Genomic DNA, 21,176 nt, shown 5'->3' with positions numbered 1-21,176 from the left:
ACTGTGACTCATTAATATTAATTTCAAATATTTTAGTTTGTGTACAGTTTTCTATATACCTATCAGTATTCTTTTTTTCATGAAGTATTTCCATCTATTTTCCAAATAGAATTTACTGAAATGTGAGCCAATATATTTTTCCTGGATGGAAAAAACACATTAGTTTAAAATAGAAATCATACATATTGTCTGTATATTATTTTCAATATTTTTTTTCCTTCATAGAATTGGGTTTCTCACAAAGGTTTATTTCTTGTTCTGTGAAGGGTTGAATTAGCCGGGTATTGCTACTTTTGAACAGTTGGTGGCTCCAATGCTTTGCAACTGTCTTGGAAGTGTGTCACCCAAATAAGACTGCTCTCTTTTAACTGTTCAGTGCAGAATTTGAAAACAAAAATGCATTTGAGTAATAGTGTGCGTTTAATCAGAAACTGAAAGTTGTATCAGATATGAAGGTGGAAGAAAAGTTTTAATAACATCTGATTCTGTGATAGTGTGTGAATACATATTAGTACATACATTAAGTGCACTTAAAGGATCAGAAATATTCCACTAGAAATATAATGTAAGTCACATAGGTAATTTTAAAATTTCCAGTAGTCACATTTTAAAAAAAGGACAAATGGCTGAAATTAATACTAATAATGCATTTTATTTAGCTCAGTATGTCCAAAATGTTATTATTAACATGTAATATAAAAATTTCTAAAGCGATATCTTACATGCTTTCCCTCCCTTCAACACCCACCCAATGTGTATTTTATACTCACAGCATATCTCAGTTTGTACTAGCCACCTTTCAAGGACTGCATAGCCGCCCGTGACTAGTGGTGACAGTACTGGTGAGCTCAAGTCTAAAGTAACTAATGGCAAGACTTTTATTCAGAGTAGAGGCAATCTATGAATATTGGCTAGAAACTAACTTTTGTAAATGAAATTCTGTAGAGAAAGCCTTATTTTTGCACTGATTTTGGTACTGAGGTTGGAGCTCTTTTCCTACAGGAAATCATCTGGGAGACTTGGCTCACAATTTCGATGAGATAGGGATGAAACGTGGCTTAGCTGGCAGCATATTAGTTCGTATTATTAGAACTTCCAGAGATTTTCATTACTGAAGGATTTTTGTATTTCACTAGATCTATTGGTCCCTGAATATTTGAGACAGATTGTAAAATTTCCCCATGCTGATTCTCCCCTTGCACATTTCCAGAATTTTCCAAGCACATTCCAGCTTGTCTCAGACTTTTATTTGGCATTTACCAAATCTCCACTCAGTTGTTGTGTCACTCTTCACAGGCTGCTGTTATCATCCAGATTGTAAAGAACATGGCCTCTCCTGTCAAACTAGCTGGGTTTGAGTCCTGGCTCCACCACTAATTGATCATGTGATCTTATACCAATTATATGCTCCATGTGCTTCACTTGACATCTTAAACATGCAGAAAATTACAATTCCTGGCTTGTGAGTTGTGGTGCTAGGTGTCTTATTCACAATAAACATCCACTTACACGTATCTTAATTCAGTGTTTAGATCTTGTAAAGTGTACCAGTGTCCTCTCTTACCAATTCTCTGATACTTAACAAAATAAAATAACACACAACCTTTACTTTTTTATTGTAGAATGAGGAATTTAATTGAAAGATGCTTCATATTTACTTAGATAACTTAATAAAATACAACTTAGGCCAGTGTTTCTCAGAGTATAGGATAGGATCTTCTGAATATTTCACAAGGAAAGTGTTGAGGAAGCACAGAAACTGAAGTGCATGGCTCTGGACAGCATTTTGGATAGAATTTCAAACTAAATACATGATTTTTCTCATTTCTCCCGTGTGCTATTTATTCTTTATTATATTGGATCTATTCTGGTGCTAAGGAAGGCAAAACTTTAACTGTTCAAGTGTAATTGGTCTGTACATCTACATAACTTATCTACTGGGTAATTATGGTGTGCTGCTAGGTATTACGGTTGTTGTATCAGGATTACTTAGAGAAAATGAGGCATTTGAAATTTTGAGAACAGTAAATTGGTTCTTGGTGAATAAACTTGACTTGCTCCTTAAATACATAGAAATTGAACATGCTTTTCAAGCTAGTAAAGAATGTTTATTACTTACTTTATTGTAAATTGAGGTTTTACCTCAAAAAATCTAGAGCATCTGGAAAAATAAGTCATCTGTACCATCTGCTGTAATCTAATTCAGGAATAATGATCTAGGGAAAAAAAAGGAAACAAAAACCCGTAAGTTGGTAACAATTCCCTGAACAACTACTATTAGAAAAATATTTGTGCAATGATTAGTATCTTGGATTTTTCAATTGATAATCATTTACCACCTGTGGCCACAGCTGTTAGATCTATTTCTGGACAGTAAAAATCTGGAATATGTCAGGAACTACAAACATTATGAAGGATATTATGAGAATAATTTAAGATGAAATTGTACAGTAAGAATATGCTATATTCATGTGTAATTCTCTATCCATTAAAATGTTTATGAATAGATTATATTGCTACATTCAACAAGTATTTATTGTGTGCCTACTACATATAGGCACCCTGAGATCTTTTAACTTACTTTGTTTCCTTATTATATTTTTGATCTCTCTTGTATTTATCATGTTCTTTGAAGGGACTCACTTTCACGCTAGCTCACAGAGGTCTCTGCAGAATGGATGGACCATGAGAAGCTGAAGCTCGGATTAGGCTGAAGGTAGTAAGAATGATGAAGAGTAAATCCCAGAACATTTCTCTGGAGAATTTATGATATAATGATTGACTACATGTGGATGCTAAAAGAAAAAGAAACATCAGTGACATAATACAGTAACATGATAGTGATTCAGTCTGATATGTTGTGATGAAAGGTGGTGAAACTGAGGCACTTAGATAAGATGGATTTATTTTTTTTAATGATGACACACTATTATTATTTGGAGAGTAGAAGGCTGATGGATTCAGTTCTCGAAAAAGTTTCTAAGGAAGTGGAGCGGATAAGCAGTTAAGGACGAAGAGACATACTGTAAGCAGAAAACAAAGCCAAAAGACAGTGTTTGATGGCAAACATTTTGTTATGAGCCATAAATAGTTGGCTATGGAGCTTCCTGGAACAGGCAGACAATTTCTGTGAGTATATTCAAAGCTTCTTTGATCCATGTTTTCTGCTTCTAATTAAAATCTCATGGTAAGAAAAGTTCTAACTTTAAATGTATAGATGTTTTTACTGTAGAGCCACTGCTATAGTTTTTATTTTGAGTCTTATAGATGAACTAGAAAGGTAAATAAGAGGATGTACATTAAATGATTTAGGTTTGATGGAATTTAAAAGTTATTAGCTATAATATTTTATCCAAAGTATCAATAATTGTTGTGAAAATCAGAAATGTAAAATAAAGGAAGCCCAAAGAGTTTGATGGTCCAAGCTGACTCTCTTTCCCCATGCTTTAACTTTAATGAGAATTAACCAAAACCAAAAAATAATCTCAGATTTTAGTATTTCTCATTCTGTTTTACTTAAGATGTGTGTGTGTGTGTGTGTGTGTGTGTGTGTATTGTGTAAGTATGTGTTTCCCTTTTAAATGATTCCTTGATTAGAGTAGTTCAGGTTTCCAATGCATGTTACTGGGCCTTAAAACAAAATAATCACTTTTAAACTTTTTGATTATCTAAGAACAAATACCAATGGTCTAAACCACCCACAGTCCCTCTTGTGTTAAATGTCCTGAGGATACAAAAAAATGAACTCTTCATTTATTCTGTACACAAAGATTTTACTCCAGTGAAGGTGATAAAGCAAGACATGAACTGTAGTACCCATTAACAAGGTGATAAATGCCATATAAAGTGAACAAATGAAGTGATATGAAATGCAAGGAGGGGAATTATTGCTTCCATGTAAGGCAAACTGATTTTAATGAGTAATGAATATAATTTGAGACATGTTTAAAGACTGGGGATAAAGGTCTAGGAACACATAGCTTAGTCAAAGGCACAAAGATGGGAGAAAAAGGGATTTGTTTTGGCTGGAATGAAGTTCATATAAAAGGGAACAGTAGAAAACAACTCTGAAGAGGAAGGTTGAGGCTCAGCTCAAAAAGGACCTGGAATGGTAGGTGCAAAATGGACAGTGGTGTGCCACTGAGGCATTTAATGAACAGAGTGACAGTGGTACGGCAATGGTTATGAGCACAGGCAGGTCAGACAGATGTGTTCTAGCTCTGGTTCTGCTGCTCTTTGGCTTTGTGACCTTATCAAGTTACTTAACCTCTCTGAGTCTTGAGTTCTTTCATCTGTGTAACAGGGATTATAATTGTGCTTATGGTTATAATGTGGGTTAAGTAAAAAAAAAAAAAATGAGTATGAAACACCATAGAACTTGGCATATAGTAAGTGGTAAAAAAATTGCTATTCTTATTAGTAATGCTAATAATAATAATAAGATAGCCTTGGCTTTTGCATCATATGAAATAATTTCAATTCCTGAATTTCAAATCAGGAGGCAAAACCACCCACTGACATTCTACTGCACAGCTAGACTTTTTTTATGTTATTACTAAGATTGTCTATTTTGGTTTGATTTATGTATGTTTTTGGTGCTGTCTTTATATACTTGTAGAATATGAGAACTAAAAAGTTGTGTAGTTTTTTGAAATCTACCTAAATAGAATAAATATCGTAATTCATTTGAGCAATTCAAATTTTTTGCTTATTTTTCAAGAGCCCTTATTTAAACTCAGTTAACTTTAAAGGAATTATAAAATTTCAGAGCTAGAAGAGATATAACTGATCGTTTAGCTCAGCTCCTCTACAGAAACTGGAAGCTCCGAAAGGGTTGGTGACCGGTTTCAGGGAAACAACAGAATGCTAAAGATGAAGGGAAATGTTTATGGATCCAAAGGGTGAGGATTCTCCCTCCTCAGCTTCTTGCTCTTTTTTCAGTGATGTGATTAACAGTGATTTTCTTTCTAAGAAACTTAATACAGAAAATACTGCAAAGAAACTTATAAGAATTCTTTCTCTGGTCAAGTAGTAATAAAGTAACAGGGACAACATTTTACTTGTAGCATTATCCAACTTAGCATACAGACAGTGCAAAAAAGTCAGTAACACCTGTTACTTGCTTTGGCCCTTTTTAAATTGTTGAGATTTACTGTTTATGTTTCCACCATTGACTGTTCCAAGTGACTTGGTTTTGCCTCCTCTCTGCCACCTGTCTGCCTCCCCATCATTAAAGTTACTGCACGGAAGAGGTGTGAGGGCAGGAGCGAGTGATGCCACAGGGAAGAGGGCAGCGAGGGGAGGAGTACGGCACATTTGTAATAATATGAAGGACCCGCTGTGCTTCCGCTTAACTACTGCCCCATTGACTCAGGCTCCTAAACGTATATTAAGGTACATTAATTTGGATATAAAGATTCATATTTAATAAAAATGTACTGAGCTGCAAAATGAGCAGTTAGAAGCTCCCATTAAATATCTGAAAATCTCGTGTTGAGAATGTTAGGCAAGTGGAAGGCCTCCTTTCAGCGCTTTTCCTTTCTTCCATTAACCTTTTAGTGTATTTCCTTTCCTGCCACTAGTATCGGGAGATGTAGGTTTCTTTTGGTGGGGTCGTACGGAATTTTATTTGTACAAAATGCTTATTTTCAGGTTACAGTCCTAATTTTGGAAAATACTTGAAACTGAAAAGCAAAGTAGTAAACCAGAAATAACTGGTATATTTTTATTATCCCTTTTTCTATGCATATATTTTACATGCATATTTCTATGCTTACATTATATTTCTGATACATTTTATCATTCCTTTTTCTATGCATTTTTATAATAGCTGCAATTATATTCTATATACATTTTTAATCTTAGTTCCCCATTCAACGTTCCTCGAGTTATTTGAAACTTTTAAAGTATAATTTCTGCTGACTACATTCCATCGTATTGATGATGTGATGTGTGGAGCGAATGAGAATGAGAGCATGAGTCTATGCTTTTTCAAACCCTATGATTTTTAACATTCCCCCTTAGATATAGCAAGTCATAAGAGATATGTGCACTTTATTTTAAAATTTCTATTTGATTAAATTGCATTTTGAAATATTCAGAAGACGTGTTAAGCAATTACGCAAGAAAAACAACTTGCTTCTTGATCCTTGTGAAGCCATTGTAGCCTATTTGTGCACTCTTATCAGGGTATCCCTAACTCTTTTTGGTCCTTATTTGTTTATGTACCAGCCTATCCTTTTGAATTGTAAATTTCTTGAGGGCGAGGACTACATGGGATTCAACTCTGCATCCCTAGTTCTGTACTTGGAACAGAGCCTGGCATGTAGATGCTTTGATGTTTGAATGAATCAGTGAAATGATTCAGGGCATACTGAGTATTGGTAAAGAAGTCAGTAGGGTTTGGTCTGAGTGAATGGTTTAAGAAATGCTTTTTGGGTTTTGACAAACATTCACTGTATTAAATGTGTGGATGGGTGGTATTGGAGATCTAGTATGATTGTTTCTCCAGTTTTTCTCTAACATCTGAGAAGTGAGAAGAAGGAATAAAAAATGCATGGAATGTGTTTTGAATTCTGAAATTCATTATGTAAACTTGTTTTTTCTCCGATATAGGCATAAGCTAGTTAGTGAAAGCCAAGGCACAGTTTAAAAACATATGTTATGATTGTAGAGAAAGCTTCTTCAAGTATCAGTTGTGATGATTTCCATTTATATGGATTAAAAAGTATAAAGTGGGCTGATAGATTCTGCAGATATTCTCTGCAGCATATTTATGTTTTCCTTTTCATGAAGAGCAATAATGATCATTCTGTGTTTAATTTTCATGGTTAGTATGCCATGGACCAAATAATCAATATTTTTATTTTTGTAGTATATGTTATGCTGAATAGATATTTGTCAGAATGAAAGAATGATTTATATTTGAAAGTGAGTAATGAATATTGGTATAGTTTTAAAATTATACTTTTATAAACATAATGATTGTTTTCCTAGGTTACTAGCCAAATTTTGTTGTATTAAGACTAATTCAATAGCTATTAGACAAGTAGACAACATGACTTACATTGATAGTTTGTCTAGTTATCTATACTCAAATTTTTGAAGAGCAGATATCAGACATGTTATCATTATTAAATTCTCATCAGTCAGCTTTCATAATCATACTCGAGTGGAATAAGTAGGAATATACGCTATCACTCCCACTGGTGTACTTCCTAATAAGGCAATATACATCTAAGTCTCCTATAATAATTGGTTAGCCTTTCAAGATGCTACACTTAGTCTTTCTTTCAAGCATTGATTTAGCACACATTTACTGAGTTCCTAGATCCTGAGGGGAATCTGGAGCAGCTTAAGATTTTCTTAGGGAAACAAAGCATAGCCACATGATTACTTAAATAATGAAAATAATTGATCAGCACAATATTGGCATAGTATTAAGCTATAAGAATCCAGAAGTGGAAAAGTATAATGTGAGTTGTGAGGCTGGGCTTCATGATGAATAAGAGCTTTTAAAGAAAGATAGGAAGGATGTAATTCTAGGATTAACTGATGCTTAGGAGTAGAAATTAACAACATAAGTGGTGGAGGAGGGGAGGTGCGGTAAGTGATGGATTTCTCTCCCTCTGGAAGAAACAGAGGGTTCATGTAGGAAGGAGAGTGGATTTAGAACAAATTAAAGGGTATTCACCAAGTCTAAATATTGTGCTTGCATAAGTGTTTTATGAGAATTACTCTGGATCTCAAACCAAGAGTCCATTTTTGGATAAGGCTCAGGTATCTGCATTCTAACATTTCAGTTTAATATGATGCAGGTATTCCCTGAACTATACTTGAAAAGACACCAGAGTAGAGGCTGGAATCTGCTTTGCCATCAATAATACATTTTTTAATAGAGGCCTGATATAAACTGACTGATCTGGGCCCAGGATGGAGGATGATTTAGGTCAGGAAGAGACTGTAGGTGATGAGCCCTCTCTGGGAACTAATGCCATCAACTGGCAATTTAATGAGAAAGGGTAGGGCAGTTGGGATGAAAATGATGGAAATGAGAGCTAGGTGGATACATTGGGAAGTTTTGTAATTTCTATTTGATATAGACTTCAGAGGAGAGAGAATACAAAACATTCTGTGTTAGCAAAGATGATTTTATTAATAAAAAGAGACTTTTTATTAATAAAAGTCTAAGAGTGTGAATTGGGGAGAAGATGAAAAGATCCCTTTGGTAAAAATAGTTCTCAAGGTAATGGTAGGATACCCAAATTTAAAAGCAGAGGAGGCAAATGAGAGGGCAGATCTGGAATGAAAGACCTGTGAATACTTAGTGCAGATGCCAGAAATGAAGGTATGAGAACAAATAGTTCTTTGGTATTAATTTACTACCACAGTCATAACCAATTGCCACAATAGTCACAGATTCTGTGGCTTAACACAACAGATTTTTTTTTTTTAATTTTATCTCTCACAGTTGAAGAGGCCAGATGTTGAAATCATGGTGTTGGCAGGCTTGGTTTCTTCTGAAGCCTGTGACGGAGAAGCCATCCACGCCTCTTCCAACTTGAGGGGGCTGTCAGCAGTCTTAGTGTTCCTTGGATTGTAGGTGCATCACTCTGATCTCTGCCTCTATCTCCACATCATCTTTTTCTCTGTCTGTGTGTCCTCTCCTCTTCTTATAAGGACACCAGTCTTTGGATTTAGGGCTCATCCAGGATGATTTTATCTGGAGATCCTTAATTATATATCTGTGAAGACTCTATTTCTAAAGAAAATCACATTCTGAAGTTCTGGTAGATATGAATTTTGGGAGAACACTATACCACCCCTACATCCTCCTAGGAATATGTGGAAAAAGAAGAGCTAGTCTTAAGGTTAAGCCTTGGAAAATATTAACCATTAGGAGGCAGGAGAAAGAAGGAGAAACAGACCAAAGAATAGAGTGGGAAATGCTGGAGAGCTAGATGAAGAATGAGAACAGTGTGCAGGAAAGCTGAAGATGTTAGAGACTTCGAAAGGAGAATGTTTAGTAACCTCAGGTTCAGCAGGTAATTTGCCAAAAATCAGCCACTAGGTTTTGGACTAATGTGGTTTTTGGACATCAGGAGAGCAGTAATAAGATAATTTGAGAATGTGGACAGGGAGAGTAGGAAAAACTAAGATGACATATAAGAAATTGATCAGATGGAGTTTTTTTTTCTCCCCAAGATAGGAAACACCAGGATACGAATCTTCTCCAGGAGCAGAAAGTTGCCTATTATGTAAAATATCCCCAGACACATCCAGAGAAAGGATTGTTCTCTCTTCTCACAAAATCTGAATCAAGAAGAGAATTCAAAAGTGGTCAGAGTAAGGGATTTCTCCTTTTTGCCTGAGAGCATGACTGTTTGTCCCTTTTCATATGCAAATATAAAGAATTGGGCTGACTGCTAATTAAATTGCAGACATTTGTAAAGTAATATTACATCTAAGGATAGCTAACAAGGCCTGTACATGGACTTTATTTATAAATAACAAAAATTAAACATATGATAAAAGCAATCTTTAGATGAAATAATTAAAGATCAATTATGACAATGGTACACAGCAGTGAAAGCCTCTGGAAGACTTTCTACTCATTAATCAAAGATAATTATCAATTATGAGGATTTATCATTAGTAGAGTGTCTACACTTTGCATCTTAAAAAGCTGATGATAATTAGTCTCCAGTTCTTGCTCTAAGTGTTCATTATGTTCAGAGAAGAGTGACTCTTTCCTTTTAAAAATGACTTTTAGCTCATGACCTTGGGCAACTGAGACTCTCCTTTACCTACACTGAGTTGCGATAAATGCTTATTTTTCCCATTACTCAAAAAAAAATATAATCTGATAGTTGCATAAATGGTAATTAATATAAAGAAACCATATTATCAATATGGGAGGAGCAAAAGATTTGAGTTTTGAATAGTTGTTGGGTTCAGAGGAGCAGATTTATTATCCTAATTACATCTAGGACGGAACTAATAGATCAGGAATTAATGACAGACATTTTTCCAATGGAGAAGAATAAAAATGTTTATCTATTGAGTGATTATATGAATCAAGAATTGCACAAAACACTTCACATATATTAGTTAACCTTATCAATAACATTATAACATAGTATACTTTTCCTTCATTTTACATAATTAGGAAAGAAGGTGTCAAAGTTGCTTAACAACTTGTCCAAGGTGACACAGATAATGAATAATCATTGTGGAGAATATTTGATACGTAATATTAAAAATAACCTGAAGATATTAATTTTATATATATTATAGTATCAGAAATTGCAGGAAAACAGTTCTTTAACTCTTGGTTAAATAATTAATTTGGTAGTAACATTAAACTTTTAAGACGTCCACAAAAATAGATGAAGTAAGACAGACATCAGATTTCTTGAAAGTCAAATACTATAGTACTGGGGACGGCCACGTGGCTCAGGCGGTTAGAGCTCCATGCTCCTAACTCCAAAGGCTGCTGGTTCGATTCCCACATGGGCCAGCGGGCTCTCAACCACAAGGTTGCCGGTTCAATTCCTCAAGTCCCACAAGGGATGGTGGGCTGTGCCCCCTGCAACTGGCAACTGGACCTGGAGCTGAGCTGCGCCCTCCACAACTAAGATTGAAAGGACAACAACTTGAAGCTGAACGGCACCCTCCACAACTAAGATTGAAAGGACAACAACTTGACTTGGAAAAAAGTCCTGGAAATACACACTGTTCCCTAATAAAGTCCTGTTCCCCTTCCCCAATAAAATCTTAAAAAAAAAAATACTATAGTATGCAATGACTTTTACATAATTTTTGTTGGGAAGTTATAACCTGGTTTTAAAGCTGTTTATTGATACCATTCCATCAGATAGTGATATTTTCCACTTTGAAAGCAATTTAAAAATCTAGTGATTAAGTTGAAGTTAACAGGTTGACTGCTGCTTAAAAACAATAAGATAATTTTAATAAAGATAATATTGAATACATGAGGTTGTCAAATTTGTGGGGGCCAAATTCACTGAGCTAAGTTATGGGATGTCCACAATATGTAGTCACCGCTCAGAGGGTAGAGGTGGGTATCACAGGCTCACTTCAACTCACAAGGCTTATTGCCTGGCAGATAAACTTTTACGGCTCCCTAGTTCTCATATGAAACAACCAGCAATACACAGATGTAAAGATTTGTTTTTTTACTTAGTTTAAATTTCTGGAAAACATTATTTATGGAGGAATGTTATGTGTATATTCCATATAGATAGCCATTGAATTTATTCATGCAATTGTCTTTCCTTAAAGTATAATTCATGATAGAACTGAATTTTGGATGTGAATTTTCTCTATTTGGAAATCAAATAGCTGAGCTCATAATATATAGTTAATGCAAACTGTGCATTTGAAAGTGAGATAAATTTATACTGTATTCATTTCTGTTATAATGTACTATAATTTTACACATGTATATTGCAGCTTTGAAGGACACTTGTTTTCACATTCTTAGATGTGGACTATAAAGAAGTTATTTTAAGACATTTAGTTTCATAAACTCATTGAATTTTCTTAGTGAATTTTCTTTTAATACTTTCATTCTAATTTAAGAAAGCATCTAATATTTTTATTTCTCAGTGAATTCTCTGAAAAAATAAAATGCCTTTTATTAGAAATTGCAAATACAAAATCTGTAAAATTAAATGGTATATGAAATACTTTCGAAATTTGCACACAGGAACGGTTTACTTATCGAATGTTTTTTGTGAAATAGTTACTTTTTTTTGGCCTTAAAGCATAATTACCATGAGATGACATAAGTGCATCTAATATAGTTCAAAATAATTGGCAAACGCATAATGGTGATTAGATGATTTTCAAATTGGAAATATACATTAGCAGTGTGTGTGTGTGTAAAGCATTTGCTTGAAAATGTTTGATCAGGTTCCCAGTGACTTTCATGTAAATTTTAACTTGGTGTCTGGTTTTGAGCATTTTATGCAATATTGTGCTTTGCTATGAGTTCTCTCCTGAAAGCAGCCTTTTCTCAACCATTGTTCTCTTGATCTGAGGAGATATGAGGGAGGATCCCTGTCACGTGGGGTGGCCTGTGGGGTCTCTGCTCCCACTCCCCACTTAAGAACGCAGGATGTGGCTAGGCCAAAACGGAACACCCACGGAGCCATAGGTAGGGGAGTCATACCTCTATAGTCTCAACTGGAGGCTGGATTCACACAACGTGCGACCTGCTGTTCGCTTTTCTGCCAACCTACGGACTCTCTTGACTTCCCTCGACTCTCCTCCCGACTCCACTCCCCAACACAGCCTCGGCAGTTATATTAGTGGCCAATGGCTAACTGGCTATAGCTGATGGCCAACTAACCACAACCGATGGCCATCTGCTACCCGAGTCAGCATCCCCCAAGTGAGGCTGAGAGCCTGGAAACTGCTCTCTGGGGCTCTGTTCCCATAATCCCTCAATTTCCTTCTGGTTATTGGTGGCAGAAATTTGTTATGAGTGTTGGTTGCGGCCGACTTCCAACTAGGCTTCCTTTCATAGGGCAGCTAGGGGGATAAAGCCTGCATTTGGAATAGATAGAAGGTAGGGCAAGGCAAAGGTCAGGGTATTTTTTGGAAATAGCTAAGTGAAAGCACTTGCATTGAGGACATTCTTTTTCTACTACCTCCTATTTACCTACCTGATGAAAGAGCGAACCCAGCTTCCTTATTAATATGAGATGGCCAAACACATGACACTGAACAGGTGAGATTCACCGTAGCTTATTAGTCACATATGCTCATAGTTCAGGGTAGGAGGACACCACATGCTATGCAGGGCCACACCTGGGGTTGCACTTGGGAGAAGAGTTAACCAGCAGGGGCTGTGGGAGGCAGGCTTTGTAGTGACAAGAGGGTTAGGTGACCTGTGGGTCCCATGGAAGGAGGTGATTGGCTAGTTTGATAATTTCATGAGCTGGTAGGGAGGGGAAGACGTTTAGGTTGAAGGCAAAGTGGGATGGAGGCTGTCTGGCTGATAGGGGAGCTAGACAGGGAGGGAGACTTTCCTGCTGGGTGGGGGGCATATCTGGCAAGAGCAAAACTCACAACTAGGTCTTGAGACCCCTTGAGGATCAAAGATGTCAAGGCAGCACATGGAGTTTTAGTCCTTACAATACAGTTCTCATGATTAGAACTTTAGGCGGGGGAAGAGGGAGGAGCAAGTAGTACCTTGGCCAGCTGCTGAGGGAAGTACTGATGGACCAGGGTTAGAGTCATGCTGGTCTATAAAAAGAGGTCCAGCTGGCTGTCCACAAAGACTAGCAGTGAGGACCAGGGCTTCTACCACATATGATCGGTTGAGTCAACGGGCCACAGAACAGGTGTCTGGCTTGTCAGAGGCAAGAGAGTGTAGTTGCTAAGGGAGTGCAGAAGGTGGCATGCCTGCTGGCTTCTATTTGGGTACCTATCAGATCTGTGGGTTTTAGAAGGTTATTTCAAATCTTTGTATTTCTGTTTCCTCATTAGAAGTATAATAGTCACCTTCTGATGAATGGTTGAAATGTTAAACAAGATAATACCTGTAAGCACTTAATAAATAGTTATTATTATTGATTGGGTACAGAAGTTACCCCAACCAGCTTCTGAGGGTAATCTAACTAGTAGCCAGTCTTAGCCTAAATCAGTGGTAAGGATTGAGGGCAATGCGATATTCTGATCACCTGAATCACATTAGAGGTTCTTTTTTCTCTTTACAAGGTCTTTGAGTTGACACACTGTAAACAGTTAATTAGAAGCCTCGCATTTAGAAGATTGCAAGGTGTATTTTAAATAATGACCATTTAGAGATTCTCCTATCTAGGGGTATTGATATTTTGAAGGCAGAAACATAGTGCCTATTACATAAAAGGCATTCAATAAATGTTTATTGAATAACCATTGAAAAATGAAGTATCATCACTATTAAATTATGGAAATTTCTCCCAAGCTATATGTAAAGTGAACAAAAGATTATTTATAATACAGTGTACAACACTGTAACACTGTATAGAGGTTGCTCTATAATGTTTACATAAAAGGCACTTTGGTATTGTATTTTGACTCGGAAAAGGAAACTTGTCTTGAAGCTTCACAGTATAGCCAGGACATACTGTCCACTTGGGGGCTGGCAGAAGGATACTGATAGGAAAAGAAGCCCTTCCAAGCTACTGTTGCTCAGTCACTGGAGTAGCAACAGGTAATAAGAGGTAGAAACAAAATAGTTACTTTTTGTAATTGGGGACATTTTATAGGGACTGTGGGGGTAGAGCCAGGAGTGCAGTTTCCAGGCTCTAGGCCTCATGTGGAAAGGTGCTGGCTTAGGTGGTAAATGGCCATCAACTGTGATTGGATGGCCATCAGCTGTGACTAGTTGGCCGTCAGCTGTAACCAGTGAGCAATGGCCACTAATATAACTGCTGTGGCTACGCCAGCAGAAAATGGGGGCTAGCAAGAGCGGATTGCAGAGAGGCAGATACCGCCAGCGAGAATATAGTGATATGGCTCCCCTACCTATGGCTCCGTGGGTGTTCCTTTTTGGCCTCACCGTGTCCTGCGTTCTTATGTGGGGTGCGGGACCAAAGACCCCGCAGGCCACCCCGCATGACAGGGACTAAATATAGACCCTACTCCATTTTTATACATAACTTCCTACCTAATAGTTCTGTTGAGATAAATTGCAAAAACACTGAGAAGAGAACTTGCTTACATGTCTCTCTAATCCGTATTATTCCTAGCATAGTGGTTCTAAAAAGAAATACAGTATGTGTGCCATCAGTATTTGTTTGTTGATTAGTTTTCACTGAGCCATCAATAATTCTCAGTTGTGTTTGTGATTTTATCCTCGCAAGACAAATTATTTTAGAGATTCCAAGTCTCTAAATAAATCGGACTAGGTCATCTCTAAGAATTCTTTTAATGCTGTTACTCTATGATCATCAAATCTATCAAAAGGAGATCTTGATAAAAAAGTTTCGGAAAAACGGGGGTTTATTATCCTTACTTTAACATAGAAGTGATTCTAGTAGAATAAAAGTTATGTATATTTACTAGTAAAAAAATCTGTTAATAAATAGCCTTTGGTTTACTGAAGGTGTCTGGTATGCCATGGAGTGGCCAAGCAGAGCCTGTGGTTAATAGCATGAGTTCTGGATTCCGGCGCCTGGGTTATATTCCTGGTTCCACTACCTAACAGTTCTGTTGGCCTTAGACAAGTCACTTCACCTCTCTGTGCCTATTTCCTCATCTGTAAAACAATTATAATAGTAACTGTAGGGTTGTTATAAAGATTAAGTGAATGACTTTGTATCCATAAAAAGTACTTGGAATATCGTCTGGCATTTAAGCACTATACATATCCTTATGGTCATCTTTCCTTCTTGTGGATACAGCTGACTTCCAAGCAGTCTTTCAATGTTTGTTGGCTAGAGGAGAAGAAATTCATGGGGAAGTCCACCCCCCACCCCCAAGATCCATATATAAAGCTTTGCTTGAAGTCCTTGAATTTAAAAGCAGCTTTCCCCCCCACTTCTCATTAATTGAGAGAGCTTCTCAGAAAAAAAAAAAAAAATCTAGTATTTATGGAATTGACGTCAAAAGCGAAATGAGCACTATTTCACTGAAGTAGCTCAGCCATTGCCCTGGAATGGTTTTAAACCAAGCAATCTGCTGCTGGAAGTGCAGCCTTTGATATCGAATGGTCATTAAGTGCCCCATGACACTTAACTAAGACTTAAAATTATTCCTCTGTATCTCTTGGCAAGGGTTCAAATTTGAGATTACATTCCTTTTAAGTGGTTAAGGCATTTGTAGGCCCCCCATCTGATGCTTTTAAGTAGTTCTGTTTTCCTGGAGGAGTACTCTCTTCAGATACCTGTAGATGAAGAGACAATCTTGTCTCTCAGAGGCTTACTATTGAGTCAGTCACGTTTAGAAAATGCCTATCATCCAGCAATTCCTCTTCTGGGTGTTTATCAGAAGAATACGAAAACACTAGTTCGAAAAGATATGTGCACCCCTATATTCATTGTAGCATTATTTACAATAGCAAAGATATGGAAACAACCTAAGTGTCCATTGACAGATGAACGGATAAAGAAGATGTGATATGTAGGTATAGATATATCTATATACACACAATGGACTACTACCAAGCCATAAAAAAAATAAAATGTTGCCATTTGCGACAACATGGATGAAACTTTGAGGGTACTATGTTAAGTGAAATAAGTCAGAGGGAAAAGGACAAAACCATTTGAGTTCACTCATATGTGGAATATAAAAAAGAAACAAATTAACACAAAAAACTACATAAAAAGAAACTCATAAATGTAGACAACAGATTGGTGGTTACCAGAGGTCAAGTGGGGTGGTGGGGAGGACAAAATGGGTAAAGGAGGTCAAATGTATGGTTAAGGAGACAAACTAGACTTTTGGTAGTGAATAAGCTATAGTGCATACAGATATCAAAATGTTATATACCTGAAACTTACGTAATGTTTTTAACCATTGTTACCTCAATTAAAAAGAAAAATGGTTTAAAAAATTAAAAGTAAATGCACTTAGCCTTTTGTTTTATGATTTCAAATGAATTCTTTTTATAAATTGTAAATTCATAAAATACCTTTGTCATTTAAAAATCGCTTAAAGTCTTTCTATCTTCCTTTTGAAACTCTCTCCTGAGCGTTATCTTAGTAGTTCTTTCAGAAATGTGTTGAAGAAATTCCAGAAGTGGGCCATCAGAAAGTACTGAAGTAAAATATGATACTAAAGGGTGTTAAGAATAAACTTGAATGTAATTCTTATGACTTCTAAAATCTTTCAGAAAATCGTAATGTTACAAAAAAAATGTTTCAAAGTACTAACATAAAGCAATTAAAAATTTAACTTCTCATGTGTACTCTTAAAATCCGATAAGTGCTATTAATATTCTCAATTCGGATCTTTAACTGTAGTTTTTGCCTTCTATCGTGTGCCCACATCCCATTTCATGCAATTTGAATACAAATTCCTCTCCATCGAGAACCTTGGTTTATAGGGAAACATTTCATCTGAGTTCTAGTTCATGTTTCTCATCTCTTCGCTGAACCTTTTCATACATTCGCTCTTCTTTTCGTGCATTCGCTCTTCTTTTTGTTGTTCCCCAAATGGGCCAGGAGAGCGAGGTTTTTGTTTCTTTGCTCCACGCAGCACCTCCCTGTCGTCTCTCTCTCCAGCGTTGGCTCCAGCGTCTCAGCAGCTGGGAGGGTGCGGCCCGGGTAGCCCGCTGGGGGGTGTGGCGTGAGGGGCGGAGCCTGGCCGCGGGGCGGGGCTTGCGCGCGGAGCGCGGCAGGCGGGCGCTTCCCGGGTTGGTGGCTTCGAGCCCAGTCCGTGGCCGCGGCGGTGGCGGCGGCGGGAGCCGGTAGCTCGCGGGCTCTGTGCAGCTCCGTCCGTGTTCTTCGCCCGCGCAGCGCCAGCTCGCCCCTGCTGGAGAGGAAGAACCCGCGGCGCTCTGCGCGAGAACGCTGGCGTCTCAACCTCTGCGCGCCTCGGGAGAAAGCTAAGCGCTCGTAGGTGCAGCCGGTGTCCCGGAGCGGTCCCGGAACGCCCTCCGCCACATTGCACCTCTTGGGAGCCTCGACTGCTGAGCCGTTTGCAGAGCCTGCAGCGCAGGGCGCGCGGGGAGAGTGGGGTCCACGACGGGAAAAGGGGCCATCACGACACTCGGGATGGACGCACCGACCTGGCGCGGGGGCTGGCGTTGTCTCCTCCTTCTGGCTCTGGTTGGGTCTACCCGAAGCGAAGGCGTGCAGAGCTGCGAAGAAGTTCGGAAACTTTTCCAGTGGCGCCTGGTGGGAGCAATCAAGGGGCTGCCGGATTCGCCGAGGGCAGGTAAGGCGCGGCTGGCCAGCGCAGGCCGGGCGCCTGGGCACTCGGGGTGGCACTTCGTGGGAGGATGACCTTTCAGGCCTCCAGCTGCGCCAGGTGAACCCGGGGAGGCCTCCGGGGAAGCTCGGTGTGAACATCCCGAGGGCAGCTCGGGGTCCTCCCCGACTGTGGGAGTAGTCACCGGCTAATTCGAGCTGTGGACGTTTGCTTCCCGCCCGGGCTCCCTTAGTCTCGGCTGATGCGTGGGAAGAGGCCAGTAAAACAGAGAGCTGGGGGTAGTTGCGAGTGGGAATTTCACCAGTGCCCCGCCGGGCGCCTCCTGTTTGCTTCTTTCTCGTACGGTGGACGGAGTTGGGCTGGTCGCTCCAAGTTTGATGTTGCAAACGCAAGCCGGCGTTACACTTCTGTGATGGAGAGTGGGACACTGACAAGGGCAGCTGGTCTCCTCTGTAATTAGGACTCGGACGGGCGTGACCGTTCGCCGCCTCTCGGCGCCCGGGCACGACATCCCCTTACCCCGATCCCGCACTGCTCAGTGTTTCTCTTGGACACCCTGGGTAGGTTAAACTCCTGAAAGGTGTGGTGGTAACAGCGATCAAACTGAACGCAGTGGGGAGCCACTGAACATGGATGAGATCTACCAGAGATTGAGAGGGAGAGAATGCAGTGAGCGTGGTCAGGGTACGTTCTGCTTTCGGTAGCCTTTTGTCAGCACCACTACCCCCTTGCTCCTCGCCCTCGCCGAGCAAATTTCCTTCATCTGGCAGAATTTCCATTTTACATTAGATCTGGAAGAATTGGGCTTAATTGTCAATGCAGTAGCAGGTGTGTGGAGCTACGATCGTACTGGAGCAATGCATTCTGACTGTGAAGCCAACACAGACAAATGCTGTGTGCGTATTGGTTGAACAAAGAACTTGTGGATGATGCTTGGGTCTAAAAAATCTGTCCTCTGCCGGAGTTTTTAGGGTTTGGAGACTTGCTGTTAGCACTCTGGAGTAGCTATTTTGATGGATTGCTTTGCTGGTTATGCACTCAGTTCTCAAGTCATCCTACAAAGAAAATCTGCGCATTTGGGGACACTGGATCCATTTTAGTTTAGGTGACCAGTCTTTTAAACACAAATATTTACCTGAATATCTATTCGGTACTACCGTGTTTCCCCGAAAATAAGACCTAGCTGGACAATCAGCTCTAATGCATATTTTGGAGCAAAAATTATATAAGACCGGGTCTTATATTATAGTAAAACAAGACCGGGTCTTATATTAATTTTTGCTTCCAAAAAGACGCATTAGAGCTGATTGTCCAGCTGGGTCTTATTTTCGGGGAAACACGGTAAGTGCTTTAGCTGTACTATTTGAAACAACATAGTTGATATTCTTAGTTCAGGGCAGTTCTGTCCTCAAAAGATAGTACCCCCTTATAAACCTGTTTTCATATTTCAGTGCCTTCTTTACATTAAAAAATAAACCTCACTTATCAGTAGCTAATAAAACCTCACAGGGTGCGTGTGTTGGGTAGGGGGTCGCGGTGAGGCACTAAGCTGTGAAATCCTCACCTGCATTATTTGATTTTGCCTCCCATATACCATAATTTTGGCTGATGTGTTCAGTGAACGTTGACAGCTCCCCAGTAAGGCTTTCTTTTCACGCACCTTTCTTATCTCAGTGTTTCTGGTACCTGCTGGATACAACACATTGCCTAGGTGTTACATTTCTAGAACTTTGTGTGTGTTTCATCTTTTTTGAAGAGGAACTTTACAGAGTATTAATCATGGACAACATTTTACCAGGATATAAGGGAAACAGAAGCTCTGACCTACAGAGAAGGAAATCGTTATACTTATTTGGGTTTAATACACATGACACACAAAAAAGAGGCAGGATGGCAAGCACCTTTTCTAAGACGTTCTGGGTTGTTTTCCCACTGCTAGTACCTTTCTTGATCTGTTTGTTAGGCGATGGAGGAATCATAGCAGCACCTGCTCACGGGGCTGTGCAGGGTTACACTCTTAGGGACATGAGTGGTGCTGGTGAAAGAAGTGCTAACTTTGATATTTGCATTAAGGAAAAGTCACATGAAATTATTACTCTGAATTAGAATCATCCACTAAAAGGGATTCACATATGAATTTGATATAATTCTGAATGGTACCATGAAATATTAAACTATTTCTTTTAACATTGATGTTTCTCTTCTTCCCATTAAAAATATCTGATTCTCAAATTAAGTAAACCACACATATCACATGCTACATAAATGTTTTTCTTTATTTTTGTATTTATGTACGAGCTATAGCATTTAGCTTGATTAAGTATAGTAGTTGGCGATCTTATTTTCTAAAATTATCCTCAACCTCAAGAGAGCATAATTAATATACAAGTAGTCATTTCCACATAATACAAGTATTAATATTCTTCATAACAAATGTATTTAGCACATAGGCTTTCATTGACTAAATTTGATGCTGTTTTCCTTGAAAGTTTATTTTTTAGTGTTTTCTTGCATTTCTTGTCCACAAGTGGTTAACTTATGAGATGTCTAGCCAAAATGCCTTTAAAAGAAAAAAATGCAAGCAGGTAGAAAAACTTTTTAGTTTCTTTCTACATTTATGACTTTTACTTCTTCTGAAAACAATTTTACCCAATTTGAAACTATTAAAATGTTGAGAAGAGCCATTTAAGCTGCTTCTCAGATTCCCCTCACTTTTGTTCTCTGCCCTGCTCCAATTCTTTTAAGCCTATTGAGTTCCAAAGATGTTTGGATGAGAAATGTAAAAAAGGAGAGAAGGTGTAAATGTGATTAGAATTACAGATTTCCCTGTGTTCTGATTTTATTTCCTAAGTAGTAGTCAAGGTACTCTTTGCTCTTGTTTATTTTATTTAGAAAAGAACTGTTAACTGAAAGTGTCTCTTAAAGGTCCCTTTATTTTTATTTTATTTATTGGGGAGGAATGATAATGGTTTCTCATTGAAATTCTCTTCACACGTGCATTGTTCACACACATGTATTACTTCCTTTTCTAAAGAAGATAATTCAGAAAGGAGAGCTTTATAAAAAAAATCTGAAGACTACATTCATGTAATTTATATACCAACTAGCTTTTAAAATGTGGATGTTCACTGATACAGAGTTTGTGAAAGACAACTTTTTCTTGGTAGCTTTTGGCTATAAATGGGATAACAAAAATAAACGTGATGGGGCAAAATGAAATCCTAATACTATAGGACACTTTAGTGCTCTGTAATGTTTTAATGTTTCAACTGCTTTCATTATAA

General features: G+C 38.3%; 1 protein-coding gene across 1 annotated transcript in view; it reads left to right on the top strand.

The window, feature by feature from the left end:
* The first annotated feature begins 17,406 nt into the window (after positions 1-17,406).
* The window catches only part of GPC5 (glypican 5), a 1,240,359-nt gene continuing 1,236,589 nt past the window's right edge, over positions 17,407-21,176 (top strand). Inside the window, exon 1 of the mRNA XM_081046138.1 lies at positions 17,407-17,898. Within this exon, the coding sequence (XP_080902264.1) occupies positions 17,736-17,898 (163 nt within the window). The 5' untranslated portion in view covers positions 17,407-17,735. The remainder of the gene's footprint in view (positions 17,899-21,176) is intronic.

Source organism: Rhinolophus hipposideros (genome assembly GCF_964194185.1).
Source record: "Rhinolophus hipposideros genome assembly, chromosome: 4".
In the NCBI taxonomy this organism is placed as follows: Eukaryota; Metazoa; Chordata; class Mammalia; order Chiroptera; family Rhinolophidae; genus Rhinolophus; species Rhinolophus hipposideros.
Note: the sequence above shows the minus strand (reverse complement) of the source record. Positions and strands in the feature narration are given on the sequence as shown.